General features: G+C 40.6%; 1 protein-coding gene across 2 annotated transcripts; it reads left to right on the forward strand.

Annotated features, from left to right (window-relative positions):
* Positions 1-16,182: 16,182 nt before the first annotated feature.
* LOC150063696 (trypsin-5-like) lies at positions 16,183-19,409 on the forward strand. 2 transcript variants are annotated; one of them, XM_090332421.1, is made up of 5 exons: positions 16,183-16,222; positions 17,085-17,244; positions 18,163-18,458; positions 18,857-18,993; positions 19,260-19,409. In XM_090332421.1, exons 1-5 carry the CDS (start codon positions 16,183-16,185, stop codon positions 19,407-19,409), a joined length of 783 nt encoding a protein of 260 aa, XP_090188547.1. The 2 variants fall into 2 exon arrangements, with proteins under 2 accessions (XP_090188547.1, XP_090188548.1); XM_090332422.1 differs by having other exon boundaries at positions 17,085-17,241; positions 18,202-18,458.
* The last annotated feature ends 2,817 nt before the right edge of the window (positions 19,410-22,226 follow it).

Below are 22,226 nucleotides of genomic sequence, written 5' to 3' on the forward strand. Positions count from 1 at the left end.
GTGACAAAGAAGGATCCAACTTTAGTTTTCTGCAGGTGCTTAACCAGTTCTGCCAGCACAACTTGTTGAAGAGGCTGTCTTTCTTCCATTCTATTTTTTTGGCTCCCTTGTCAAAGATTAGGTGGCCATAGGTTTGTGGTTTAATATCTGGGTCCTCAATCCTATTCCATTGGTCTTCAGGCCTGTTCTTGTGCCAGTACCAAGCTTTTTTGATAATTATAGCCCTGTAATAGTCTAAAGTTTGGAATTGAAATTCCTCCAGCGCTGTTCTTTCTGCTAAGAAGTGTTTTTGCTATACGGAGTCTTTTATTATTCCATATGAAAATTTGAATTGCCTCTTCTATTTCTTTAAAGAATGCCATTGGGATATTGATGGTTATTGCGTTCAATTTGTAGATAGCCCTTGGCAAGATTGTCATTTTCACGATGTTGATTCTTCCAATCCAGGAGCATGGGAGGTTTTTCCATTTCCTTAGTTCTGCTTTAATTTCCTTTTTTAGGGTTTTAAAGTTTTCATCAAAAAGATCCTTTCCATTCTTAGTTAAGCTAATTCCTAGGTACTTTATTTTCTTTGAGGGTATTGTGAAAGGAGTTTCTTTCCTGATTATTGCCTCGTTCCTCTCACTGTTGGCGTAAAGGACGGCAGTTGATTTTTGAGGGTTAATTTTATAGCCTGCTACCCTTCCAAAGTGTTGAATCAGCTCAAGGAGCTTGAGAGTAGAGTCTATAGGATTCTATAATACAAAATCATGTCATCTGCAAAGAGGGATAGTTTACTTCCTCTTTCCCTATTTGGATCCCCTTTATGCTTGCTTCTTGCCTTATTGCACTGGCTAGGAATTCTAGTACCATGTTAAAGAGGAGTGGAGAGAGTAGGCATCCTTGTCTCATTCCTGATTTTAGAGGGAATGGCTTTAGATTTTCACCATTAAGTGTAATACTAACAGTGCGTTTGTCATACACAGCTTTTTTTATATTGAGGAATGTTCCATGGATTCCTAGTTTCTCCAGAGCTTTTAACATAAAGGGGTGTTGGATCTTGTCAAATGCCTTTTCCGCATCTATTGAGACAATCATGTGATTTTTGTACTTGTTCCTGTTGATGTGCTGAATTATATTAATTGATTTGCGTATGTTGAACCAGATTTGCCTCCCTGTGATGAATCCAGTTTGATCATAGTGTATAATTTTTTTTGATAAGTTGTTGTAGATGGTTGGCCAGTATTTTGTTGAGAAGTTTTACATCGATGTTCATCAAAGAAATAGGTCTATAGTTCTCTTTCTTTGATGAATCTCTGTCTGGTTTGGGGATGAGGGTTATACTGGCTTCATAGAATGAGTTTGGTAAAGAACCTTCATTTTCAATTTCATTGAAGAGCTTGAGGAACCATACATAGATCGAAACACAGTGATTGTTGGTGACTTTAACACACCACTCTCACCTATGGACAGATCAACAAGGCAAAAACTCAACAGAGAAACCTTAGAACTGAACAACTATATAGACCAACTAGATCTAACAGACATCTGCAAAATATTCCACCCAGCAACAACACAATATACGTTTTTCTCAGCAGCACATGGAACATTTTCCAAAATAGACCACATTTTAGGCCATAAAACAAACCTGGACAGATTCAGAAACACTGAAATTATTCCCTGCACGCTCTCAGACCACAAAGGCATCAAATTGGAACTGAACACACATCTCCACCAACGAAAACCCTGTAACTCATGGAGACTGAACAACACATTGTTGAATCACCAATGGGTCATCGAAGAGATCAGAACAGAAATCCAACAGTTTATGAAATTTAACAATAAGGAGCACACAAAATACCAACTGCTTTGGGACACAGCAAAGGCAGTATTCAGAGGAAAATTTATAGCGCTGAGTGCCTACAACAACAAGTTGGAAAAATCGCAAACCAACAAGTTAATGTCTCACCTTAAGCTCCTGGAAAAAGAGCAACAAACCAACCCTAATCCCAGTAGAAGAAAGCAAATTATTAAAATCAAAGCAGAATCAAATCATTTGGAATCCAAAAAAACTATAGAAAGAAACAACAAAACAAGGAGTTGGTTCTTTGAAAGAATTAACAAAATTGACAAGCCCTTAGCAAATCTTACCAAAAAAAGAAGAGAGCATACCAAAATAAAGTCGCAGACGAAAATGGTAATGTCACGACAGAAATTACCAAGATCCAGAATATCATGAGGGACTACTTCTCAAACCTTTACGCCAACACATTTGAGAATTTAGAAGAAATGGATGAATTCTTAGCCAATATTAACATACCCACACTGAACCAAGAAGAAATAACCCAACTCAACAGGCCTATTTCAAGCTCTGAAATAGAAATGGCAATTAGAGAACTTCTACCTAAGAAAAGCCCAGGGCCAGATGGATTCACAGCTGAATTCTATAAGGTCTTCAAAGCAGAGCTCACACCAATACTCCTCAAGCTCTTCAACGAAATTGAAAATAAAGGTTCTTTACCAAACTCATTCTATGAAGCCAGCATAACCCTCATCCCCAAACCAGACAGAGATTCATCAAAGAAAGAGAACTGTAAACCTATTTCTTTGATGAACATCGATGCAAAACTTCTCAACAAAATACTGGCCAGCCGTCTACAACAACTCATCAAAAAATTATACACTATGATCAAACTGGATTCATCACAGGGAGGCAAAGCTAGTTCAACATACGCAAATCCTTTTTGCATTTTCTATGTCTGGCAGTACTTGAATTTGAACTCAGGTCCTTGCACTTAGGATGGGAGCTATATTACCTAAGCCATGAAACATTATAGTTTGTGTCCCTATTAAGAAAGGGTCTGTTCCTTTCCAGAGAGGGTAAGGGTTGGTCTGCTCCTTGATCTTCCTATTTATGCTTCCTTCTTAGCTCATCTGACAGTCATGAGCCACCATACAAAGCTTTATTTTTATGATTGACACTGGGACTTGTGAACATTTTGGTCAGACTCAATTGGGAATCCAATTCTTCTAAACTGTCTTCTAAATAGCTAGGACTGAATGCATGAGGCAATATCCTACAACTTCTTTAAATACACAAATTTTAGTCTTTTTTTTCAGTTTCCATTTCCTTTACCCTAACCTTTGAAAGCTTTTCCTGGATAATTTTTTATACTATAGTCTTTTCCTATTCCCCCCTCCTAAATTTCTTTTTCTTCTTTTTATTAACTTCTTCTTATTTTTTCTAAATCTAGCATACAACATCATTCTCCCCAAATTTTAATTTCCATACCAACTGATTTAAATGGGTGAAATGATAAAGAATTGAAAACAATATTTATAAAACTAACCACTCATCTCTAAATGATTATGAATGGATAGTTCAATGAAAGATCAAAGACAAATAGCAAGCTGAAATCCTCTTAGAATCTGAGGGCTAGATAGGAGAGTAAGAAAGCATCCTTCTGTACTGGTAAGACAAAGAAAGCACTCCAGGGAAGCAGAGGGAAAGCAAGATGGACGAGAAAGGCTGTTATAAAACACAACCTTTGCACCATACAGAAGTGCAACCTAACGAGACAGGTGACCTGGAGTCTGAACAGTAACTGCATTGGGGAGAGACTCTGTTCTCCCAACCTATAATACCATTACACTGTCCAAAACTAATGTGAAAAAGGTCTTGCTTCAGTCTACAGATTTGGGAGTCAGCAGTGTCTATATTTCTCTCTCTCTCTTTAGGAACCCACAATATTAAAATCCCTGCAGGCTTAATGGGAGAGACTGATTATATGGAAAACATAAAATCAAACAATGCAGCAGCATGCCATAGGAAGCCAGACTAAGACATCAAAAGTTCCCAAGATTACTTGCTATCAGTGAATTTACACATTTGTACTTGCATATCACTTCCATGGTACAACAAAAATCTGAGTAATATGGTCTCGTATGTTATCGTATATGTTTGTACGGATATGATTCTGGAAAGGAGAAACTGTTTTAGAGAATGCTGAACAAAGAGGGAAAAGTTCTCCTCAAATGAGAGTGATTACATCAGTGATGTCATGCTGTTGGGAAGATGGATAAAATGATGAAGGGAACTGGAAAAAACTCGTTTAGGGATCACTATATAACTTCTGGTCCAATGGCCAAGATGGCTGGACTGCTTTTTCCAAGTGGTCACAGCTCTCAGCTCTGTTTCCAGGACTATCTATTCTTGGGTAGCTCCTACCAAAGTGGGGAGTACTCATATCACCTAAGGACCCAAACACCTCGTGAGCTTTTCCACAAACTGCAGTGGTGCACAACCTTTCCTTTGTACTGTGGCTCAGAAGATACTTTTCATAAATAGTTCAATTCTGCCATTTGTAGAAGACAGTTATTCACTACAGAGGAAGAGCTTGGCTCCAAAAAAAAATCCTCCTTGTCTACACCTAAAATAATGGACAATAGCTTCAAAAATAAATGGAGAAATGGCAAATATGATGAAGTGTGTGTGTGTGTGTGTGTGTGTGTGTGTGTGTGTGTGTGATTTGTGACAATTGGCATCTGAAACACTAACAGGTCATAGGTCCTCAAAGGACAAATTTTATATCACATGTCTCCAGGTATTTTCCATTTGAAAAAGTAGATAGAATATGAGTTAATAGTTTACCTAGTATCATGATTGAATTTTGATTGTCCTTCAAATGTGATTGTGTTACAATCTGTTCTGTAGCTTTTTCTTTTACCAGATCTAGTTTGTTGGTGATATTTTCCATTGTTTTTTTTTTAGTTGAAATTGTACTTTCTGTTTCACAGAATTTGAGGATTGTCTCTTCATCCAGAATTAAATACTATTTTCTAATATTGAAGCTGCTGATCTTGTATCTATATTTTAATGAAGTTACTTTACTTTTCTTTCCATGGCAACCAGCTTTTAGATCATTGATTATTGTTAGCACAGATGTTTAAATATTTTTTTAGTGTTGCCATTATTTCAATATTGTCAGCTAAACCTTAGGAAAATGATATTGCCTTGTTTTGTGGAGTTTGGGGGGTTTTTTTTTGACTAATGGTAGACTTGATATTTTTACCATTTTTCCAAAATGTGTTTTCAAAGAAAGAATGTTTCTGAATCTTAGCTTTTTAAGTTAAGACACTTTACCGGATTGAATTTCTGATCTGTGAAATGGAGACAGTGGTATCTCTAACACACACCTCGGTGAGGCTCCACCAAGCTCAGGTAAGAGGAAGGGAAACACGATTTCCCTATCAGAATGTGCAGGGGTACACTGGAATAAGCTTAAATTTGCTCAACTCTTAGCTGGAGTGAACTGAAGAAGATATTTCACCACAAAAATGCAATCTGACCACTAAAGAAGTAAGCTACACTACTGATGTTTGTAACAATGGAAATAAAAGACGTGGAAATAAAAGATGTGGGCTCATGCCAGGGTGGTGGTGAAGAAACACCACAAAATTAGTCTCTGTGACCTTTATCAAAGCAGTTTGAAAGCACTACATCTTAGCACAATGATCATTTCTTCAGCTATTTTTCTGTAGCTTTCTGTCTCCCATGATCTTTCAGGATTCCGGGATGAGGGTCTTCCATCGCTAACTTTGTATTTTTTGTCAGCATTCTGCCTGAAAGAATATCTGATTTAGTCTAGGAAAAGCAAGCCCTTGGCCTCCAGAGCCCTGTCCTGCAAGCTGGAGCTTCACCTCAGCCTTCACAAATGGCGTTGGCTTTATATTTGAGCTCCCATTTGTTAATGGTGCTTTCATTTTTTAAAATTGTATTTCATTATCAGAGTGATATATAGATGGATTACAGTTGCATTCATAAGGTAGTGAGTACATTATTCTCAAATATTGTTGCTCCTTCCATAATATTCTAGGAAAGAAAAATGGCTGACCAGGAAAAGGCTTCTCAGAAATGATGCTCCAGACCTCAGGCTTCTGCTTGAAGTACCCAAAGTCTTAGAAACTCAGAGTGTTTTTGTCAGCTATGAGGCTCGAACTGAGGGTATGGATAATGTCCCTGAGCTACTTTTGCTCAAGGATAGCAGTCTATTTCGTTGAGCCACAGTGCCAATTCTGGTTTTCTGCTGGTTAATTGGAGATAAGAGATTCACTGACTTTCCTACCCAAGCTGGCATTGGCCATTGCTTTTATTTAACAGTGAGTGAGATTCTGCAAGCTTTTCTCTTTCTGAGTTTTCTTTATGCACAGCCTTGTCCCCAGGAATGAGTGGGCTTCTTTGGATGGCCCCTGAGAACGTGGTTGGAAATCCACAATGAGGGGAAAAGGAGCAGAAGCAGTAGGCAAGAGGATTTGGATTTGTTGTGATAACAATATGCTACCTATTTTTGGAAAGTTTCTTTTCAATACTAAGAACAATAAGAAGGTGGTAAATATAGCTATAATCTCAAAAACCCAGTAAGCCTCAAGGCCTAGGAGTTGGACTTCCTTATTTCACAATGAGCAAGTAAAGGAAAGTTGTGAGGCCAAGAAGAAAGGGTAGATAAATGAAGTAGAGAAGGAGGATGACTGCACTCAACAATTCATTTTATATACTACACAATTAAGAAAAGTAAGGGATGGGGTGGGTTTGAAGGCTGAGATTGTTGAAAGGAGTGAAATTGATCAAGATGCACTGTGTTCATAAACTGCTTTGTAAAATGGCAACTCCTGTGTATAACACTAAATATACTGTGAATTTTTAAGGGAAAAAGCAGTTTGAAAATGCTAAGAAAAATGGAACACAGAAGTATAACTTAAATAAACATTCAAATGATACTATACTTGCCAATAAACCACACCCAAATTAGAAAAAATTCCAACTGGAATAGCTGAATGGAGCCATCGCTTTCATCTAAATATTGAGGGAGTCCTATCCGACCACAATTACTGCTGTGCAAGTCTGCAATGTCGTTCATGCTACCTTGAATAAAGCTCAAGTTCTAAGTGAGGGTAGAACAAACAAAAAAAGCCGACCTTCACTCTTTATAAAAATAATAATTTCAAGTGAAGTAAGCCAGACTCAAAGGAACATAGGCCCAATAGTCTCCCTCATTTGTCATAATCAGTAGGAATCTTGGACTCTCCTAGCAGAGATTTACAACAGAACAAAATCTAGAGACATAAGGCCAAATAGTAAGACACTAAATGTAAGGACTTCCAGGATAAGGAAACAAAAACCCTATAATGAGTGATTGCTGTCCTTACTGTACTATGTTATCACTCATCTCTTTTGCTATCCCTTGGTTATCTCATATTGTTACAATTTTTCACCTTGTTATCTGATATATTTTATATGTGCTTAATTGGTTATTTGAAATTGGATAGGGAAGGGGGGAAATCAAGATAAGCAGGGGGAGGGTGGGAGGGAAATGGGGACCATGTCATGAGAAAGGGTATCAATGTTTGTGAAGTTATGCACCTCTATCTGGTGAATATAATGTAACCCTTCTATTAATCACAATAAAAAAGAAAAAATAATAATGATTTCTCATGCTTGGTGGTGGTTAAAGCTACAATCCTTGCTACTCAGAAGACTGAGATTTGCGTCTTCATTTGTCAGTGAAGACCAAGAAGAAAATTCTGTCAAAATGTCACTACCAATTAATCACCAAAATGGCAAAAGTGGGACTGTGGCTAAGTTAACTTACTAAAGCTTTCCAAAAAAAGAAAGGAAGGAAGGAAGGAAGGAAGGAAGGAAGGAAGGAAGGAAGGAAGGAAGGAAGGAAGGGAGGGAGGGAGGGAGGGAGGCAAAAAAGAAGGAAGGAAGGAAGGAAGGAAGGAAGGGAGGGAGGCAAAAAAGAAGGAAGGAAGGAAGGAAGGAAGGAATGAGAAAGAAAGAAAGAAAGAAAGAAAGAAAGAAAGAAAGAAAGAAAAAGAAAGATCAAAGGTCAAGAGATAAATAATAAGATTAAAACAATAAAATATACTCATTTCCTTGAATTTTCCTTGAGAAATGAGGTGAAGATAATAGACCAATCTAAAGTTTCTTTTTTCACATCATTGATAAAGCTTCACATTTGAGACATCTGTCTAGTATACTGCAGATGCTAAAGGAAATCTATCCTAAAGGTACCAAGAAGTGATCTATTGAATATTCCACGGCAAGGAGATGACATGGGTCACCTGTTCAAAGGAAGAATATCAGCTCCTGTCCACACACCACACACCACCATGCTTACACTTGGCAGCTAAGTCGGAACACAGAGAAGTGTGCTTGACTCGTTGAGTCAGGGATCATGGAAAGTTGAGGCGGTGACACCAGGTGTTTAGTGAGATATTAATTCAACAGTACATTTTTGAAAGAAAGGCAAATGTCAAGCAGAATCAGGATGTATAATTTGCCTTCTGGTGACCTCTGGCTTGATGCCCAGACAAATGTCAAGGTGCCATCTGCCATAGGTCTCACCTCACAACACACTCCAATAGTTCTTGTATCCCTAGGGAATTGTGACTATTTTACATTAACTTATCTAGCAAGACATGGTGAGTTTTCTTGAAAGTCACAACATTTTGTCCTATGAAGGAAATAAAATAATAGCCTCTGAAAGTATACAACTAGCATATTAATTAACAGTTGAAAACGTGAAGCTAAGTACACATGAGAAGTGGTATGATATTTCAAGTATCTGTGAGGCACAAAAATGTATTTCCCCTTAGACACAAGACTTTCAAGACACAAGAGAGCAGGGTTCCCAGCTGGAATCACTGCACACGGATCTCTGGAGTGCAGAAGAAAGCTAGGCCATGCCAGGGATCTGGTCAGAAGCTGCTCTGAGATCCAGCCCTACATTAGCACAGCAAGAAATGCCTTTTCCAGTTTTGTGTTTGGTTATTTTTTGGTCACTCGTGGGGCTTGAACTTTGGGCTTGGGCATGCAGTTCTTCAGCTCAAGGCTGCCAACCTACCCTTGAACACTTCCAAGAAATGCCTTTTAATTCTACCTACTCCATTCTCCAGACTGGTTGCCTGTTCTACCTCAGTGACTTCAATTGGAGACGAGAATTTTATACTTCAATAATATCATCCAGAGCATTGTGGCACCTTTCCTACACAGGAGAATATCATACGTGAACAGTGCTCATACCTGTTAGTCAATGCAGTAACTGGCTTAGAGAATTCAGCAGAGACTACACAGTGAAAATCCAGATTCTTCAATGAAATTAAAGCATAGTACAGTGAGGGGCAACTTTTGCTAGCCTACCACATGTAAAATTGAAAATGCAAGATTCCACCATATAATGTTATAATACCAACAGTCCACTACCAATGTGCTTATCTCTCTACATATCTACCACTGATCCTGTGATAAAAACTGTTGGGCCATTGGAAGAACCCTCTTAATAATTAAATTAGGACATAGAATGGAAGGTAAAACTCTCATTCCTATCAGGAAAAAAGTGCTCAGACCCTTCAGGGGAGATTGGCACATTAACCATTTTCCTAGTCATAAAGCACAATGGACAGTATGGCCAGTGGAAGATGGAATCATTGACATCAAAGAAGGATCAGTGTACAAACTCCTCTTCTATGCCCCTGGCTTATTGAGGCAGTGGTGCATTACATTTTACCTCCCCTCCTCTAACCCCAGGGGCATATTGAGCCTTGGTGGTAAGGAGAGCCAGACAAACCCCAAATCTAATGATTAAGAAACCTCAGCCCCATTCTCTCTATACATTGGTTTTGTAACTTACATCTACAAAGGCCAGACTTACACAGTTTATGGACTGAAAAGAGGGATTTTATGGTCACAAATAAAAAGACAGATAATGTGTCCTTCTAATATCTGTGCTTCCAGAACCCAATATATACAATATATACACAATATATACAAATACAATATATACAAACTTACTATATTCAAGAGACCTCCCGAAAATAAATGATACAATGTACTGGGAATTCAGCACACATAAGAATCCACGAATCTCCTCCCTACTCCATTTTCTTATTTTCATGGTTTCAAAACCTAAGATGTATTGGTGAGATCATCAATTCTCATTTACTTTCCCCAACAAAGGTTCCACGAAAAAAGAACCAAAAACAATTGTTCTTCATCTGCTCTCAAGTGATAAGTTCCCTTATCACATTTTTGTCACCAATCCAGAGTGACCACATGTTTCACAGGTGATGCAAAGCTCCTTAGTGGGTAAAGTTGCAGGTGTGATTTTTGAAGGGGGAGCTTGGTTCCTTCTTCTTCATCCTGCCTTTTCCAACTGGTCACAGCTCTCAGCTCTGCACCTTGGACCATCTATGCTCCTACCAGAGTGGGCCGTATTCATATTTTCTAAGGACCCAAGCTTCTAATGAGCTTTTCCACAAACTGCAGTGGTACACAATCTTTCCTTTCTACTGAGGCTCAGAAGTTACTTTCATAAATGTTTCAATTTTGCCATACATAGAAGACATTCTCACTACAGAGTAAGAGCTTGGCTCAGAAAAAAATTCCTTCTTGTCTAAACACATTCTCAATGGAGAATAGCTTCAAGACTATAGGAAGAAATGGAAAATATGGTGAAGAGTGTGTGTGTGTGTGTGTGTGTGTGTGTGTGTGTGTGTGTGTGTGTGTGTGTGTATGGGTGTGGGGGTGTGATTTATGGCAGGTGGCATCTGAAACATTGACTAATGTGTCACAGGTCCTCAAAGGGCAAATTTTATATCACATATCTCCAGGTATTTTCCTGTTTGGAAAAGTAGATCGAATATGAGTTAACGGTTTACCTAGTATCACGGTTGAATTGTGATTGCCCTTCAAATGTGATATTTTTCCACTGTGTTACAATCTGTTATGTAGTTTTTTTCCTTATACTCAATCTAGTTTGTTGATGATATATTCTATTGAGATTTTAGTTGAAATTTGTACTTTTTATTTTTAAGAGTTTCATGATTGTTTCTTTATCCAGAATTAAATACTGTTTTCAAAGACCAAAACTGTTGATTTTGCATCCATAATTCAATAAAGTTAATCTAGTTCTTCCTATGTCAAATATCATTTAGATAATTGATTATTGTTAGCATAGATGTTTAAATACTTTGATCTGTGTAGCTATTACTTAAGTATCTTCAGATGAACCTTAGGAAGATTCATATTGCCTTGTTTCGTGTTTTCTTTGTCTAAAGATAGACTTGATATTTCTACCAATTTTCTATAAACTTTCTTCAAAGGAAGAATGTTTCTGAATCTTATTTTTTTGTCAGTCCTGGGCCCTAAACTCAGGGCTTGGGCCCTGTCCTTAGGCTTTCTCAAGGCCAGAGATCAACCACTTGAGCTAAAGCACCATTTCTGGCTTTTTTCTATGTATGTGGTACCGAAGAACCAAACCTGGATCTTCGTGAATGCTAGGCAACATCTCTACGACTAGGCTAAACTCCCAGCCCTGAATCTTATTTTTTTTAACAAGGTACTTCACAGGTTTGAATATTTCATCTGTGAACAGGAGACAATCGTGTCTCTAACACACACCTCCATGAGGCTCCACCAATTTCAGACGAGTGGAAGGCAGGCACAATTTTCCATGTCAGAATGTGAGGTCTAAGCTGGAATAAGTTTAAATCTGCTCAACTTTTAGATGGCTGGAACCAAACAAGTTATTTCACCATAAAAAGACAATCTGTGGAGCATGAAGTTTGGGCTAGTGGTAGATTGCTTGCCTAGCATGCATGATTACTCAGTACCAAATACATAGGAAAAAGCTGGAAGTGGTGCTGAGGCTAAAGTGGTAGAGCTCGAGCCTTACAAAGTGCAAGGACAGTGCTCAAGCCCTGAGCTCAAGCCCAGGACTGGCAAAAAAAAAAAAAAAGAAAGAAAGAAAGAAAGAAAGAAAGAAAGAAAAGAAAAGAAAAGAAAAGAAAAGGCAATCTGATCAATCCAGAAGTAAGCTACACCACTGATGTTTGTAACAATGGAAATAAAAGAAGTGGATAGGTGTGGGCTCATGCCAGGGTGGTGGTGAAGAAACACCACAAAATTAGTCTCTGTGGCCTTAATCAAAGCAGTTTGAAAGCACCACATGTTAGTTAGCACAAGGGTCATTTCTTCAGCTAATTTCTCTAGCATTCTTTCTTCCAGGATATTTGAGGTTTACTGACATTAGACTTCCATCTTCATCTTTGCTTTCTCTCTTGTCAGCATCCTGCCGGACACCACGCAGGCTCTCAGTCTCTAAGGCCCTGTCCTGCAAGCTGATATCACTTCTCAAACAGGCTTGACAAATGGCATCGGCTTTATATTAGAGCTCCCATTTGTTAATGCTGCATTCATTTTTAAAATTCTATTTCATTATCAGGGTGATGTATAGACAGGTTACAGTTACATTCAGAAGGTAATGAGTACATTATTCTTGAACAATGTTACCCCTTCCATAATATTCTAGAAAAGAAAAATGGCTGGCCAGAAAAAGCCTTCTCAGAAATGATGCTTCAGACCACAGGCTTCTGCTTGAAGTGCCCAGTCTTCTCCTTAGAAATCAGAGTGTGTGCCCACTGACTTTGTTTTTGTCAGCTGTGAGATTCAAACGTGGGGCATGGACACACTGTCCCTGAGCTACTTTTGCTCAAGGCTAGCAGTTTATTTCTTTGAGCCACAGTGCCAATTCTGATTTTCTGCAGGTTAATCGGCCAAGCTGGCCTTGGCCATTGTTTTTATTTAATGGTGAGTGAGATTCTGCAAGCTTTTCTCTCTCTGAGTTTTCTTGGTGCAAGCCTTGTCCCCAGGAATGGGTGGGCTTCTTTAAATGGCCACTGGGAAAGTGGTTGGAAGTCCACAATGAGGGGAGGAGGGGCAGAAGCAGTAGGTAAGAGGATTTGAATTTATTGTGATAACAATATGCTACCTATTTCTGGGAAGTTTCTTCTTAATAATAAGAACAATAGGGTGGTAGATATAGCTACAATCACAAAAACCCAGTGAGCCTCAAGGCCTAGGAGTTGGACTTCCTCATTTCACAATGAACAAGTAAGGGAAAGACGTGGGGCCCAGAAGAGAAGGGTAGGTAAATGAAGAAGAGAAGGAGGAAGAATGCACTCAACAATTCATCTTGCCAGACAAGATGGCTCACGCCTGTAAACCTAACTACTCAGGAGGCTGAGATCTGAGGATCAAGGTTCAAATCCAGCCTCAGCACAAAAGGATCTGAGACTGTTATCTCCAATTAATCTCTAGACAACGGGAAGTGGGCCTTGGCTCCAGGGTAGGGTGGTAGCCTTGAGCTACCCTCCTAACTCCCCCCCTAACTCACCCAAAAACAAAACAAACAAAGCAACAACAAAAACAATAAAAATTTATCTTATATAATACAAAACTAAGAAAAGTGAGGAAAAGGATGGGTTGAAGGATGATGTTGAAAAGAGTGAAATTGATCAAGATGCATTGTATTCATAAACTGCTTTTCTAAATGTCAACTCCTGTGTACAATCACTTAAAGATAATTAAAATATATCATGAGGTTTTAAGAAAAAAACAGAAAATGCTAAAGAAAATAGGACTCAGAAGTATAACTAAAATAAATATTCGAAAGACTCTATACATGAGAAGAAATCACACCCAAACTAGATAAACTTCTAGTTGGAAGAGCTGAATAAGCCACCCATTCAAATTAGTGTTGAGGGAAGCCTCTCCTACCACAATACCTATTATCCAAGCCTGCCCTATCATTCATGCTACATTGACTAAAGCTGACCTCAACTTCTAAGTAAGGGTAAAAAAAAAAAAGGCTAAACTTCACTCTTCCTAAAAATAATCATTTCTCATGGGTTTTGGTGGTTAACATGTATAATCCTTGCTACTCAGAAGACTGAGATCCAAAGACTTGAGTCAATGAAGACCAGGCAGAAAAATCTCTCAGAATGTTACTACCACCTAATCACCAAAGTAGCAAAAACGGGACTGTGGCCCCTAAGGTAAAATACTAATGCCCACAAAAATATGACCAGATGTGAGGTAAGTAATAAGATAAAGAACTGAACAATGAAATACAAGTTCCTTGAATTTTCTTTGAGAAATGAGCTGAGAAATTGACCAAGCTAAAGTTTCTTTTTTCATAGTAACTAGGTATCATTGACCAAGCATGGCGTTTGAGGCATGGGTCTAGTGTATCTAGCACAGAGGCTAAAGGAAATCTGTCCCTAAGATGCGAAGAAATGATCTAGGGAATACTCCATAGCAAGGAGATGACACAGGAAGAATATAATCTCCTGCTCACACACCTCACACCGCCATGCTTACACTCTGCAGCTATGTGGGAACACAGAAAAGTATACTTGGACCAGCTGAGTCTGGGATCATGGAAAGTTGTGGCGATGACACAAGGTGTTCAGTGAAACATTAATTCAACGGTACATTTTTGAAAGAAAGGCAAATGTCAAGCAGAATCAGGATGTATAATTTGCCTTCTGGTGACCTCTGGCTTGATGCCCAGACAAATGTCAAGGTGCCGTCTGCCATGAGTCTCAATTCACAATACATTCCATGGTTACCTGCATACTTCTGGAAATTCAACTATTTTACACTCACCTACCAAGAAAGATAGAGTGAGTTTTTCTGAATGTTACACCATCTAGTCCTATGAAGAAAATAAAATAATAGCCTTGAAGGTGCTTAACGAGTATATGTATAAACAGTGAACATTGTGATTCTCAGTACACATGAGAAGTAGTATGATATTTCAAACCTCTGTCAAGCGCCAAAAGTATACACCCCTAAGCCAGGAGCCTTTCAGAGGGAGAGCAGGGCACCCAGCCTACATCATCGTGCAGGGATCTCTGGAGTGCAGAAGGCCCGGCCATGCCAGGGATCTGGCCAGAAGCTGCTCTGAGAGCAGCTGAGAAGCACTGCAAGAAATGCCCTTTTGTTCGATGTCCTCCACCCTCCAGAATGCTTTCCTTCTCAAACTCAGTGACTCCAACTGCAGATGAGATTATTGACTTCATTGATACTATCAAGAACACTGTCAGCTCTCCCTCACTGTGGAATATCATACACGAACTGTGCACACACCTGTTAATCCATGCAACAACAGGTTTAGAGAGTCCAGCAGTGATTACAAACTGAGAAAATCAAGTTTTCCATGTAGACTATAACACATTAAGGGGAAGACTGAGTCTTGTTGGATATAGTAGACATAAAATTGAATCTTGGCAGGAAGATTCACCCAGAACTAGGCACACTTCAGTAGCCTTCCCTGCCCCCATGTAAAACTGAGAGTTCAAGATTCCAGCATATTTTGTTATTGTTCCCAATATCCATTACCAATGTACTTATCTCTCTACATACCTACCACTGATCCTGTGATAAAAACTCTTGGGCAGTTGGAAAAAATAGGACAAAAATTAAATTAGGACATAGAAGGGAAGGTAAAGCTCTAATTCCTATATGGAAAGACAATGTCAAGTATCTTCAGGGCCGATTTTCACACCAACAACATTGGTAGTTATAAAGCCCCCCTGACAGTATGGCCAGTGGGAGATGGAACCATTGACATCAAAGAAGAATCAGTGTACAAAACTACTCTTCTATGCCCCTGGCTTATTGAGGCAGGTTCAGATTACATTTTACCTCCCCTCCTCTAACCCCATGAGCATACGGAGCCTTGGTGAAAAGAACAGCCAAACAAACCCCAAATCAAATGACTAAAGAACTTCAGCCCCATTCTCCCTATACATTGGTTTTGTAACTTGCATCTACAAAGGCCAGAATTACACAGTTTATGGACTGAAAAGAAGGATTTTATGGTCACAAATAAAAAGACTTAGATAATGTGTCCTTCTAATATCTGTGCTTCCAGAACCCAACATGTACAAACTTGCTATATTTAAGAGACCTCCTGAAAATAAATGATACAATGTACTGGGAATTCAGCACACATAAGAATCCACGAATCTCCTCCCTACTCCATTTTCTTATTTTCATGGTTTCAAAACCTAAGATGTATTGGTGAGATCATCAATTCTCATTTACTTTCCCCATCAAAGGTTCCATGAAAAAAGAACCAAAAACAGTTGTTCTTCATCTGCTCTCAAGTGATAAATTCCCTTATCACATTTTTGTCACCAATCCAAAGAGTGACCACATGTTTCACAGGTGATGCAAAGCTCCTTAGTGGGTAAAGTTGCAGGTGTGATTTTTGAAGGAGGGCCTTGGTTCCTTCTTTTTCATCCTGGAAGTATAAAGACAGGTGTGGGTCACTGGTCACTTACCCTTCTCACACCATGAGTTCACTCCTGATCCTGGTCCTGGTGGGAGCTGCTGGTGAGTTGCATGCTTTTCTGTGGACCCCCGTCTTGTGCTAGCCAGGACAGCTTGTGTCCTCTTGGTATTGCTGACCCATCCTACATACAAGCTCGTATTCTACAAACCTCTTGGCGTCTCTGCCCTCCTTTCTTTATCTATGCCTCGCCTGTCTAACCTTCTCCCTGAGCCCACCCCAATACCATCACTTGTATGATTCAGATCGATGATCACAGTGCTTTGAAAGCCAGGTCAGGTGCAAGTGGTTCAGGAAATACAATAGTGGTTCTGGGTTTGGCTCCCATCAGCATCCCATGCATAGACTGAGGATGAATGTGTAATTCTGAAACTCTATATACCTACACTCATGTAGAAAGACTCCTCCATGTATATCCAGTTCAAAATTATAGACAAAGTTACCATAGCTAGATATGTAGCAAAGTTTAAATGCCAGGTTGTCTCAGGTAACACAGGTGCTTCCCTTTCCTGTTCTGAAGGTCCCTGGGGCCACAATGGCTTGACTCTCACTGTGAAGGTTGAAGGAGGGGAGAAGTTAGAGGCAGCCATGTCTAGGCAGCCAGGACACATTCCTAGCTATGTCAGGCCATCCTGCTGCCCTTGGGGCATCAACAATCTCAGGAGTTGACAACTGAGAAGTACAAGTGAAGACCAAACAGAGTGTGAGACAACCAAATCCTGAATGCATCCCACTGCCGGTGTTCGGAAGGTTCTCCTGTGGCCTCAGTGTCCACAAAGGTTAAGATAACAGATATTATGAACAACTCTAGTTGAGAGCCCACTAGCAAGAAAGGAGACAAAGAATTCATCCCAATCTCACATGCTGCTAAACTGACTCCTCTTTCCCCATCTCCACTCTCTCTAGCTGCTATTCCTCTGGATGATGATGACAAGATCGTCGGGGGCTACACCTGTGCCAAGAATTCCCTCCCCTACCAGGTGTCCCTGAACACTGGCTCCCACTTATGCGGTGGCTCCCTCATCAACGACCAGTGGGTGGTGTCGGCAGCCCACTGCTACAAGTCGTAAGTACTGGACAACTGAGGGCTGAGCCCACAGTCTGGGTATCTAGAAGGGTGTGAGTCCTGCCAAGCAAGGGCTTTAGGGCTCAAATGGGTATGAGAGGTGAAATACAGGAGACAGAGTCGATGACTTTTGCTACTATTCAGGAGCTGGGATGACATGAGACACTGTACAGTAACCTTCCCACAGTACAAAGTAACACAAAGACCTGTCACTCACCAGTACAGCAAGGCAATTTGCTGTGGTAAGATCTAGTCGTGGATGAACCAGTCATGGCAAGAAAAACTATGCAATTATAATTAAGAACCTGAGTTTTCTATGCAGGAAATTTTGAAGGTGAATGCTCAAGAGTTGTGAAATTTTGAGCCTTTGTGCATCTGCTGTTGTCACTGTGCAAGATGAGGCTGAGAATCCTTGTTTCCAACAGGAGCTCAGAGTTCTGTAAATGTGCATCAGAATGGCTTCTCAACCTGGCACTGTGTGAATACGCAGGTCTCTGGGTAGACTGAATTTCATTTTCTCTGATGCAATCACCGACAACTGAATTTCTCACAACTTCAGAGTGGAGGCCTGGGCTGAAGGTCTCACAGTCACAGTTTGACCCCTTGAAAAAGACTCACAGAAGTAGTCATAACCATATTTACTTAGTAACGTCCCAGAGATATTGGGAACCTTGATGCGTTATTTTCTGTCCATTGCCTAAGGAGGAGCCAAACCTTTTGGCCAGTAGATTGCGGTCTACCTCCAACTGTAGCCCTTTCCCTCATCCCTTCCTCACTTCCAAACTTAGAAGCAAAATACACCTGTGACTCACATGGGCACACCAGCACTCACCCACCACCAGCTAGCTGCTCCTCACGTGGGGCCTTGTCACCATTCCAGGCCAATCAACAAGCAGTGGGAGAATGCTGACTCTCTAGGGCAATGGACAATACCCACCCTCTTCTTCCTTGTCCCAGCACCCGCATCCAAGTAAGGCTGGGAGAACACAACATCCGAGTCCTCGAGGGAAATGAGCAGTTCATCACCGCCACCAAGACCATCCGCCACCCTTCATTCAACTCAACTACCCTGAACAATGACATCATGCTGATCAAGCTGGCTTCCCCAGTGACCATTAACTCCCAAGTGGCCCCTGTAGCTCTGCCCACCTCCTGTGCACCTGCTGGCACCCAGTGCCTCATCTCTGGCTGGGGAAACACCCTGAGCTTTGGTGGTGAGCACAGCCCTTCACTTCCCCATGTCCTATTGTCCCTCTGGCTTCTACCACCCAGCATGGCTCTCCCTTGGAACTTACTGATTTGAGTCTGCTAACAGATTCCAAGGCCTGTTACACACAAAGCTCTCTGGGCACCTGAGAGACAGGAAATCCCAAGGAAGTTGTCTTCTATAGTCTGGATAGAACTCATATACAGAGGTGCTACTTTTAATTCTCCAAGTGAGAATTAGAGAGTCATACTGGAAACTCGAACCAAGGTTCCACAGTGCTGCTCAAACCCTTGGGCTTATAGGTTAACCTCGACCAAGTTCAGCTGGAGGATTGGACTCAAGCCTGGCTGACATTCCAGCATTTCTCCTTTTCTGCTTTTAATGATCATTGTGTGTCTTTTCCAGTCAAAAACCCAGACCTGCTGCAGTGCCTGAAAGCCCCCGTGCTGAGCCAGAGTGTCTGTGAAGCCTCCTACCCTGGCAACATCACCAAGAACATGTTCTGTGCTGGCTTCATCGAGGGAGGCAAGGACTCCTGCAAGGTGAGCAATCCCTTCACTCAGCAGAAGCCCACCTGACCAAGCTCAGGCCCCACCGAGGCAACACTGGATTGGCCACAGCTCCACGCAGGGACTCCATTGAGAGGGGAGGGAGGCTCATTTCCCCTATGTCCTGTCCCTAGTAAGAGTAGACAATGGGCCACCATGAGAGAGCGCTAAGCTGGACTGGCATGAGGCACTAGGTTCACAGTGTGAGTTGCTCCATCACTCTTCATGAACAAATGCTGCACCGTGTCCCTTCTCTCCAGGGTGACTCTGGTGGCCCTGTGGTGTGCAATGGACAGCTCCAGGGAATCGTCTCCTGGGGCTATCGCTGTGCCCTGAAGAACAAACCTGGAGTGTACACAAAAGTGTGCAACTACGTGGACTGGATCCAGACCATCATCGCTGCCAACTGAAAACCCTTAGTCCCTCTGCAGTCACTATGCCAATAAAGCAAACGTGTCCTCACTGTGGGTGTCTGTGCCTTCTCTGCCTAATCCTTGTGCCAAGGAAGACACCCTTTGGTGTGGTGGTGAGAGGTGAAAGGACACACTTCGTTCCCAAACTTTGTGCCATTCAACCAATGGAGACATGGTATCCAAAAATTATAATAGGGGAGAATCATCTTTTCTGTGAAGGATATCTTTTATAAACGTGCTGTTAAACAGTATCATTGGTTTTGGTAATTGTATTACCCTATGTGGGTATCTTGGCTTGGTTCATGAACCCATTTGCTGGTAATGCCAATTTTCCAGAGCACACATGTCTAGGGAAGACTAAGAGTTGACTTCCTTGGCTTTTTTGAATCTATTCTGTACCTGTTTATGTGAACATAGCATTCTTCCCTCCTAGCAGTAGCCATCCTACTTACTGAAAATCCTACTTGCCATTGTTCTTAACTATACACTCTTGTGTCCAGAGCAGGAGGTAATCAGTGTCTGTGGTCATCCTGTACCTGAACAACCAGCTTTCAGTCTGTGTCTACCATGGCAGTCAATTTGCAGCTTCCTCAGTGATGTGTAGATACATTTATATGTAATTCACACTCCACCTTTGGGGTAGTTATTACAGCGATATTAATAGGAAACATAGATAAAGAGTAAATTAGCTGACACCTGAAGATGATAGATATGAGCAATGTCCCCCACTTTTCTACCACTATGATTAGTACTTTATCTGCTTTCATGACAGCTGATGGATTTGTTTGGAAGCAAAACATGTACATACAGTCATATATATTATATTTATATATAGCTCTGTGTTCTCTGGAAATACGTTTATTTTCTGCCTCCTATCAATGGACAGCTTTACCAGTGTATGCACTTAGAAAAGCAGTGATGTGTTCTGTCCTCTGCTCTTCTGTTCCCTCAGAGCTTAGAGCCCCATGTCTTCCACACAGTTATTTGTGAAGATATCTTGAGCCCCTCACTGTTGCTCAGAAAGGAAATTTAGAGGGAAACTACAAGATGAGGTCTGAGAAACCCCCAGCACTCTCAGTCTTTTCTGAGGGTAGAATCTATGCATGGGGAGCAGTGGCTGCCCTTTGTAGAAGAGATGGGTTAGTTGTGAGCAGTCAGATAATTATAAAAGTTCAAGAGACCTTATGGATCCAAGTAGAGGGAAAAAGAATGTTCCAACACTGACCATGGGATTGCAGCAGTAAACAGTACTGGAGTGGAGACCAAAGAAAGGAGAAATTCAGAATTCCGGTCATAGCACAGGCCCCAGCACCAGGACAGGAGACCTGGGATCTACAAAACTGATACTTTTTTTTCCCTTTGCAGAAAGGCTCTTGTCCTTTCCAAGTAGGGCTGCGGTTGTTCCTTGTCCTTGATCTTCTTCTTTATGCTTCCTTCCTAACACATATGACAGTCAGGAGCCACAAAACAAAGCTTTATTTTGTGATGAACACTGGTAATTGTTCACATTCTGCTCAGGCTCAACTGGGACTGCAACTCTCCCCAGCTATCTTGCAAATAGTTAGGACTGTATGCATAAGCCATGTGCCACAACTTTTTTCAATATATAGAGTCGAGTCTTTCTTTTCAGATCCATTTCCTTTACATTCACCTTTTGAAGCCGTCACTGGATCATTTTTCATTTCCCTGCTCTTTCCTATTTCTCCTTTTTAAAAGTTCTTTCTTCTTTCATTGATTATTTCTAAATCTATCAGGACCCCCTCTTTTTCATTTTCCCCTTTAGTTTCCATTTTTCTTGTCTTCCTTTTTATTTTTCTCTTTATTAACTTGTATATTTTTAGCCTATTTTATATCATCTTTGACTTTCTTCTGTTTTTATTGTTGTGGTGGTAGTAAATGTTTTACAGTGCTTGCTAATAGCGTTCAGTATCTGGTTTGTTTATAGGCTGCAATTATTACTATGGTTTGTGTTCTTCCTTATAAGAAGGAAAAATCAAGATCTTCCACTACAGAGCAAGCCCCGAACCTTGAGCTCATTGGGTGGGTGCTCTGCTACTTGGCTCTTTTCATCACCAGTGGCAAGAAAGTGTATGTATTAGTACTGGCAAAAACCAAAGCAAGTCTGTTCTTAAGATGCCAAGAAATACAGAAATACTCCACAGCAAGGAGATGCCACAGGATCACCCGAAGCACCAGAAGAATATGATCTCCTTTACACATAGCACATACTACCAGACTGACACTCTGCTAGCTACATGGGAACATAGAGAAGTGTGCTTGGACCAGCTGAGTCAGGGATATGAAAAGTTGAGGTGATGACACAAGGTATTCCATGTAATATTAATTCAACATCACATTTTGAACAAAAGGCAAATGGCAAGCCAAATCAGAATGTATAATTTTCCTTCTGATGACCTCCGGCTAGATGCCCAGGCAAATGCCACCTGCCACAAGTCTCACCTCACAACCCATTCCATCACCCCTGTATCTTACCAGAATTTCAACCATTTTAAACTAACCTCTCTAAAGAAAAAGTGAGTTTATTTGCTTGTCACAATATCTTGCTCTGTCAAGGAAATAAAATAATAGCCTCTGAAAGTGCATAACTAATATGTATATGTTATTATATGTATTATATGTATTAGGTATTATGTATATGAACAGTTCACATGTGAAGATTAGTACACATGAAAAGTAGTATGATATTTCAAATATCCATCAGGCACCAAAGTACACTCTTCCTTAGGCACCAGCCTTTCAGGGGAAGACCAGGGTACCCAGGGATCTCTGGAGCGCAGAAGAAGGCCCAGCCAC

The sequence above is a fragment of the Megascapheus bottae genome, chromosome 5 (assembly GCF_031878675.1).
Source record: "Megascapheus bottae isolate mThoBot1 chromosome 5, mThoBot2.hap1, whole genome shotgun sequence".
NCBI lineage: Eukaryota > Metazoa > Chordata > Mammalia > Rodentia > Geomyidae > Megascapheus > Megascapheus bottae.